The following is an 8,464-nucleotide window of genomic DNA, read 5'->3' as shown; positions in this document are numbered from 1 at the left end:
CTCAATGAAGTGCCCTCCATTGTCAAGGGAGAAGGTACATTCAGATTATTAGATGAAGATTATATAGGTAAAAGATTTTAAGAAATATTAGCTGAAAATGTGTATTGATGTCATCAGGTTGCAAACATACCAGTTGCTCGTGCTGAGAAAGGCAGGTGCAGTGGATTGACTATGGCAGCAGCTGACATAGCACGTGCAGCCGCACGATCATTTCTTGCTCCTCTTATTGATACTGCATGTGATAGGCTTGCCTTTATCCTACAAAGTCTATTTGAACTTGCAATGGAGTGTAGCCGCAATCATGATTCAAGATGTAAGATTTTCATTTTGATATACTGGGGGTCTATCTTGCTTCTTATGTTAACAAGGGTACCATCTTACTGAAATTGATTGTAGCCATCTTTAGCACTGTAAAAAACTAAAGTCCTTTGTGTGATCATGCGCCAGAAATAACTAGCAGTAGTTTTTTTACACATGTTTCCATGGAACACTTTTACTATTACTGGTTTATATTGTAGAGCTATTTTATATATGCATGGAGTGTCTTAATGTCTTCAATGTTAGCCTTTAATGTACATAAGCAATTTTTTTCTCGTTTTATGCCATACCTTGTACACAATCTGCAACACCTCTTATTATTTTCACCGTTTCCATAGAATTCGCCTATCTTTTGCGTGCTTTTGGGAGTCATTGGAGTGCAGGATTACATGCTTCTTCCTCTTTTTTTTCCTAGTAGATAATCAAAATGCTGAAGATATGGATGGATATGTTGGCTTCCTTGCTGCTGTCCGGCGCTCATATTATAAGTTTGTGGAGGATTTGTCCAAGCAATGCAAGCAAACAGTGCGACATCACCTTGATTCAGTTACGAGTCCCTACTACCACTTCCCTGGGGTCACATTTTTGGACCTGTCAGACAGTGGATCTGTGCTGGAGCTGCCAGGTGATTCGATTGGTGGTAAGAAGAAAGGCAATGGAAACATGATTGATGGTGGGGCAAAGAAAAAGCACGCGACTATGCCTGCATATGCTAACACTAACAGCAACCATCACAGCAATGACATCCCTGGTGCTGATGATTTGGTCTCAAAGTCTGGGTCATCGTACTCTAGCATATGCTCAATATATGCTCAATATTTTGCTAAAATGCGAGAAGTCCTGATCGAAAGGAGTGTTCCCTGTGAATTGAATTCTGGGTTCCTAACACCGTGGTATGTCCAACATATAGCTTTTCTTATTCATACATGTTCAGTTCAATAGTTGAATCTAACTTCTGGAATTGAATTCCTTCTGTTATTGATGTATATCAACCAAACTGATTAGTCACCAGCTGTCAAGTTGTTAATGTTTCTATCAAGTTAAGCACATATCCATCAAGCTAATCCTAACTGATCACATAAACATCAGGCACTTTCACAAGCTAGATATTCAAAGTGAAACTGTAGCACATTCGATTCTTAGCTAGTAAATTAGTTGGGTTCTAGTACAACGGTCTTCATCTAAAGAAAAAATATAACCACCCGCGTCACCATTAGCTAAATGTCTTAGTCTAAAGAAAAAATATACCACCTAAGTCACCATTAGCTAAATGTCTTTGTCTAAAGAAAAAGTATAACCATCCGAGTCACCATTAGCTTTGGTAAGTAGTGAATGGTTGGTCGGTAGTAAATATGGACTGTCAGTCTATTTTCATCATAGTTGCTGCTGCATGTTAAATTGTGGAGGATAGGATGACTAGAATTAAACGGCCTTGTGTAATACCTATGGAGTTTCTAATATAGTTGTTCTAATGATGCAATGCAGCCATGAAAGGTTGTTCTTAGCGCTTGGCTTCGAGCTGTTTGCTGTTAAAGATGACAAGTTCATGAACATGTTCGTGGCTCCTGGTGCTGTTGACGCAATCCAGAATGAGCGTGAATCTCTGCTAAAACATCAAAAGACATTTGTGTCTTGTTTAAACGAGTTCAAAAACATCTCATCAACCCTGTAATGAAGACCTTGTGCTTCTTTCACGGGCATGAATGGTGGACCCGGATTTCACCTAAGCCCTGGGCTAAAATCTAAACGTACTACTACAATCATCCAAGATTATAATGTGTGCTGTTTTTAAATGTTCTTGTCCATAATACAATGTCTATTTATGCCTCTATGCAAATCTGTATGTCCTTAGACATATTATGTTTAAGTTTGAATTCTCTACCACATCATTGAAATGCATTGAAAGTACTTGGGGATGACAAGTATGGATGTTATTAGTATTTCAGGTAAACATCTTCTCTTCCGCTTCCGTTCTCATTGGCTTGCACAACTGTACTTCCTTGTAACTGAAGCCATGTTGGTCCTTGGACCAACCGGTAAAATGTATTCAAGTTCCATTTGGTATACAGTGGGCTACCTATTTAGGTCACTACCACCCCCCGCCTTTGCAAAACGGTGAATTTCAAGTACTTGAAGGTGAAGTCATTTGTAATTTAGTCCAATATAGGTTAGGGCCATGCAGGTGACCTCATTTGTTTGTTTATTCAAAATATGTCTATGATAAATAATGTCTATTTATGCCTGTCGCGCTTGTGCTCAACCTAACCTCATTTGCCTCTCCTTCCTTTTCTGAGGAGCCGCGAAACCCTTATGGGGACTCTGACTGCATATTCTCGTGATCTCATTGCTGCTGCTGGTAGGTCCTGGTGCTATAACAGGGGCGTGGAGGGCAGGCAAGAGAACTGAGGTGACGGCGTGTTGGCAGTGTTAGGTTAGTTTCTCTCTTCTTTACTCCGTCCTCTGAATAGCCTACCAGATGTAGAATTTTTTTAGCAATCCATTTTATCTGAGTTTGCAATTACCTCATCTGACACACAAGACAAAGAAGATGCTCACAGAGAAGGCAACACAAATGCTCCAGAAATTAAATGTATTTTCTCACCACATATTAGAACTTCTCAATGGTGCGAAAATGTGATACTGACTTCTGTGATTTGTGAATACAGTTTTGGACCTGTTAAACCAAGTTAGCTACTGCTTAGTACACACATTTCTTGCTAAAAAGTAATGGGAGCTAGCACTTTTTGCATATCTAATGGTGATAGTTCAAGTGCATTTCATTTTATGAAATATTGAATCACACTTTTCTTTCAAGAAAGTGACTTAGCTCAGGATACTAAGCCTATTTCTTCTTCAGCTCCTTTTCATGGCGCTAAGAAGCAGCGTTAAAATCTTAGTGCATTCCTGCAGAAGGACCTACATAGTCTTCTATGTTTAGATTCAAATCATTTCTATGTTTATTTAAATAATCTACGCCCACACCTCATGAACTGTGTGCTAACCTTTTTTCAATGTGTATGCTGATGTCTGACAATAAGTTGTTTCTTTTTCCAAAAAATGGTCTCTCTCTGTGTGCAGATCAAGAGGGAACAGCTCATCAGTTCTGACTTCCGAGAAGCTCAAGTTGTTTCTATTTGCATCCACTAAGTTTTTGTGCTTTATACAACTGCATTTTTCTCCTGTGCTACACAAAAAGGATGCCTTTTCCTACCAAAATTTTCATTCCATGACTATAGATGTGTGGTTATGTTATCTGATCTTGTGTAATATACAATTCTAATCTGCCTTTGGTAAATACTAAAATAGGTACCCTGATATGTCAGAAGATGAGTTTAATGCAAAATGCCCATATTGCCGCAAGAACTGTAATTGCAAGGGATGCCTACGAATGCGAGGAGTTGAGGTATGCACCTAGCATCCCAAGCCCATTTTTTGCCTTTACATATGACCTTCACTTATTACATTATTTTATGTTGCAAATCTTCCTTTCTAGTCTTCCTTAGTGATTTCTCATTCCTCATGTGCAGCCTCCAAAAAAGAAAATTTCTGAAGAAAATCAAATCTGTTATGCTTGTCATGTTTTGCGCTTGTTGCTTCCCTGGCTGAGAAAACTGCGACAGGAGCAGATGGAGGAAAAAGAATTTGAGGCTAAAATAAAAGGTATTGTATTCTGGTGTTACATGACACAATCTGGAACTGAGGTTGATGTACATGCTAATTCGTTTTATTTTGCAGGTGTTTCAGTGGACAAAGTGCAGTTGGAACAAGCTAAATGTAATCTAGATGAGCGTGTTTACTGGTTCGGTTTACCCATTTCCTTTGTCATTTTGCAAAAAAGAAAATATTATTAGCAACAATAATCTGAAGCGTCTTATTCTTCTAATGCAGCAATAATTGTAGAACTTCTATAGTTGATTTTCATAGAAGCTGCAAATGCTGTTTTTATGATTTGTGCCTTGCATGCTGCTGGGAGATGCGCAAAGGAGAGGTTCCTGGAGGAGAAGAGGTACAGAGCATCGAGCCTGAAAAGAGAAGCAGGGATTATATTTTCGGAACTACTCCTAAGTCAAATGATGGAAATGAAATGGTCTCCTTGAGTAGGCATTCCCCAAATGCTGAGCCTTGCAATGGCATAGCTGCTAGAGGACCCAAATAACCCTCTGCTAATGTGGAAAGCAAAGAGTGATGGTAGCATAACTTGCCCACCAAATGAGCTAGGAGGTTGTGGTGGTTCGCTTTTGGACCTCAAATGCTTGCTTCCAGAGAAAATGCTTTCTGAGCTAGAAGAAAAGGCTGACAGAATTGTTAGGAGTGAAATATTTGCAAAAGCAGTAGCCAGAAGCAGTGGTCAGTGCCCTTGCTATGATCATTTAGGAAACATAAGAGCTCAGGATGTGCGAGAGGCTGCAAATAGGAAAGGCTTGACTGATAACCACCTCTATTGTCCAGGTGCCACTGGTATCAAGGAGGATGACTTGGAGCACTTTCAGGTGCATTGGGCAAGGGGTGAACCTGTTATTGTTTCTGACACCCTTCAGTTGACCTCTGGCCTTAGTTGGGAGCCATTAGTTATGTGGCGTGCACTGCGAGAAAAAAAGACCAATGTCAAAGTAGAAGATGAGCACTTCACTGTCAGGGCAATAGATTGCCTTGATTGAAATGAGGTTAGGAACTCTATTTCCCCTGGTTTCTGGTTGCGTTTTAGTGAACACTTTGTTTGATATATTTATGTCAGTTTTTATTTCAACTACTCCATTGGATATGCTGTTTTCCTTTTTGTTTCCCTTCTTAGGTTTGTTTAGGCCTTTAGGAGGGTGTTCATCTCCCCTCCTGGCCCCCCACGTTGATTTTAATTGTGGTGGTACAATACAACATGGATAGAAGATTTCTGATTATTATGTCAAGAAACAATACACGTTTCTATTTAACTTTCAAATTTCAAGGAATGGCATTGTCTGTATAGATTGGTGCTATTTGTATGCTTGCAGATAGACCATCCTCTGTTGTTTACATTTAAGAGTAAAATTTGAAGCACTTGGCACAAATCTTATGTTGCAGGTGGAAATTAATATACACATGTTTTTTGTGGGATATACGCAAGGCAGAACTCATCACAGGCCACATTGGCCTGAGATGCTTAAGCTAAAGGACTGGCCGCCATCGAGTTCATTTGATCAGAGATTGCCTCGCCATGGTGCTGAGTTGATCAGTGCATTGCCATTTCCTGAGTACACTGATCCTCGATATGGTCCACTAAATCTTGCAGTCAAGCTTCCTACTGGTGCCCTGAAGCCAGATCTTGGACCCAAAACTTACATCGCTTATGGATTTAACCAAGAGTTAGGTAGGGGTGATTCTGTGACCAAGCTTCACTGTGACATGTCTGACACGGTATGCTTTGTTAATGGTTATCCTTTTTCTCATATTGTAACATTTGTGGTTGTTCTGTACCTTCAATGTAGAATAAAATTGACTTATGCAATGCTATATCTTGTACTGGATAACATGCATATCACTTTCTTTACATCGCTTTCTCTGACCTAGCGTTTTCAAGCTTTGGCTATACACCCAGCTGGTAACAAGTGATAGTTCTTTATTTCTTCTTATTTGTCAGTTGCTTGGGTTTCACTAGTTTATCATGGCAGTAATTAATTGCGACAGGTGTCTTCCTTTGATCAGGTAAATATTTTAACACACACAGCAGAAGTACCTTATGAGACTTATCCACTTAAGGAGATAGAGGAGACCAGAAAGAAAATGAAAGAACAAGATCTTCAGGAATTTTACGGTGTTTCAGAATCCAGCATTGAACACAACCTATCACAAACTTCTACTAATTCCAGGAATGTTACTATGGATGAAACATCAAAGACCTCATGTAATGATAGTATCTGTAAAGATATTTCTGATGGTGAGTTGTACATGTTTACTTTCAGTTGTCCTTACTTTTTAACTTAATACAACATTCTTGTTTTCACTGTGCAGGTCTGGACACCAACGCTGTAACACCTATTGATAGTGAAGGTGATGTTAGGGATAAACATCCATCTCATGAATCTAAGGTACAAAGCAAGGCAGCCCAGTGTTCCAATTACATTGGCAATGGTAGTTCGGCTATGATGCATAATGGAGCTCATTGTATTTCGGATAATCCGGAGAGTGGAGAGCATGAGAGAACTGGTGGTGCCTTGTGGGATATTTTCCGAAGAGAGGATGCTGACAAGCTACAAGATTATCTTAAGAAACACACCTTGGAATTCCGGAACCTCCATTGCAATCCTGTGAAGCAGGTATTGTTTTCCTTGCACTCGTGGGGAGTTTATTTCCCCTGTTTTTCCTATGCTGACCAATAGTTATGTTAAGATGCAGGTTATTCACCCAATTCATGATCAAACTTTTTACTTAACTGAGGAACATTAGAGAAAGCTAAAGGAAGAATATGGTTAGGGAACTATTCACACCTCAGAAATGTAGCCTTTCGAGCTGTAGCCTTGTTTCCCTTATGTCATGGCATGCTTGTTATATAGGTGTGGAACCCTGGACATTTGAGCAGAAGCTTGGTGAAGCAGTTTTCATTCCTGCTGGATGTCCTCACCAAGTCCGAAACTTGAAGGTAAGGGAACTTAACCAGCCCTTTTTTTCATTTTATTTGAATGTAGCCACAGTTATCCCATTGCTTAAAAACTTAATCCATTTCTATTGGCACAGTCTTGCATCAAGGTTGCAATGGACTTCGTCTCCCCTGAAAATGTTGACGAGTGTATTAAACTAACTGGAGAGTTCAGACGACTTCCATCTCATCACAAGGCTAAAGAAGACAAATTGGAGGTTGGTTACCATATGTTTCAATGCCCTGCATATGATATTTTACTACTTAATATGACAACTAACCACGAGTCAAACCTGATGCCTTCAGATTAAGAAGATTGCTCTTTATGCTCAGAACCAAGTTATAAATTTCTTGGATCCTCCCTCTGACGGGTAAGCAGTAGCTGCGGTAACCCACTCGTAATATTTCACCATAGAATGTCTGAAGCTGCAACGGAAACTGATTAGTTTTTAGGGAAATTTTTTATCACTATGGTTCTGTGATTGATCAGATCGATGAATGAGGCTGGTCCGTCCGCCATTGAATCTGCTGATGAGAAGAAGCCTAAAAGTGGGGGTGGTCGCCAAAGGGGTAAGCTGAAGAGTGAAGACAAGTCCAACGACGCTGCTGGTCAGAAGAAGCCTAAAAGTAAGCACGGTCGCTCAAGAAGTGATACAAAGAGTGAAGACAAGTCCAACAATGACTCTGCTGGTGAGAAGAAGCCTAAAAGGAAGCGTAGTCGCCCAAGAGGTGAGACAAAGAGTGAAGACAAGTCCAACTACGATGCCGCTGATGAGAAGCCTAAAAGGCGGAGGGGTCGCCTGAAAGTCTCTGGCAACGGCAGGTGACTGACCTGTTTGCTTCTGACAGGGAAGGTGGAAAGCATAGCAGTTGTGGTTGCTAAGGCTGTACTGACCGACCTGTTGGTAGTCATTTTGGAAGAAGGTTGTAGTGTAGGCCTCTGAGGCATAGGCCACCACTAGGCGCCTTTGCAGCGTCTGGCTTTTGTTCATATGTGGTGATTGCAGGCTGACATCTTGGAAGAACCATGTTTGATGCCCGTAGTACAAGACTCTTCATGTAGTGGGCTATGGTGGTAGGCTGTTCAGCACACGTATGCTGCTCAGTTTGAATATGTGTTTGTTAGTTAGATTATTTCTATTTATCAAATACAATGCATACAGATGATTTTCGGTCTCTGATGATTGATCCCAAGGTAGACAGGTGCTGAGACTATTTGATACGCAATAGGAGTTACTCCCTTTGTCCCATGAAGGGTGCAATGCTAAAATTTTCCAGATAGATTAGTGTTATTGGCAAATGACCATAGTACCAAGTAGTTCTTTTAATCCCATTGATTTAGGCATAGAAGGTATTCAATTTCCAGAGTTGGTTAAATTAATTCCTAAAATATATATTTGAAAGAAAAAAGGCAGGTAGTTATTGCTAGGATTGCACTCTGTAGTATTTTTTTTTGAATCTTAGAATTGCATTTTTCATAGGACGTAAGGAGTACTATTTTTGACTATTTTGTTGCATGGGCCTTTCAGATTAGAC

At 40.1% G+C, this 8,464-nt stretch overlaps 1 protein-coding gene across 1 annotated transcript in view; it reads left to right on the top strand.

Moving 5' to 3' along the window:
* LOC120681670 (dynamin-related protein 5A-like) overlaps positions 1-8,107 on the top strand; it is a 9,983-nt gene extending 1,876 nt beyond the window's left edge. Inside the window, exons 5-20 of the mRNA XM_039963261.1 lie at positions 1-34; positions 118-313; positions 737-1,211; positions 1,804-2,749; positions 3,397-3,721; positions 3,846-3,978; positions 4,054-4,117; positions 4,207-4,982; positions 5,377-5,709; positions 5,998-6,229; positions 6,304-6,608; positions 6,688-6,760; positions 6,846-6,931; positions 7,027-7,146; positions 7,235-7,299; positions 7,419-8,107. The exon at positions 1-34 is cut by the window's left edge and continues 194 nt beyond it. Coding sequence (XP_039819195.1) covers positions 1-34; positions 118-313; positions 737-1,211; positions 1,804-1,990 — 892 coding nt within the window. The 3' untranslated portion in view covers positions 1,991-2,749; positions 3,397-3,721; positions 3,846-3,978; ... (8 more) ...; positions 7,235-7,299; positions 7,419-8,107. The remainder of the gene's footprint in view (positions 35-117; positions 314-736; positions 1,212-1,803; positions 2,750-3,396; positions 3,722-3,845; positions 3,979-4,053; positions 4,118-4,206; positions 4,983-5,376; positions 5,710-5,997; positions 6,230-6,303; positions 6,609-6,687; positions 6,761-6,845; positions 6,932-7,026; positions 7,147-7,234; positions 7,300-7,418) is intronic.
* Positions 8,108-8,464: the final 357 nt, after the last annotated feature.

The sequence above is a fragment of the Panicum virgatum genome, chromosome 7N, assembly GCF_016808335.1.
Source record: "Panicum virgatum strain AP13 chromosome 7N, P.virgatum_v5, whole genome shotgun sequence".
In the NCBI taxonomy this organism is placed as follows: domain Eukaryota; kingdom Viridiplantae; phylum Streptophyta; class Magnoliopsida; order Poales; family Poaceae; genus Panicum; species Panicum virgatum.
The sequence above is the reverse complement of the archived record's forward strand: the minus strand, read 5'-3'. Positions and strand labels throughout refer to the sequence as shown.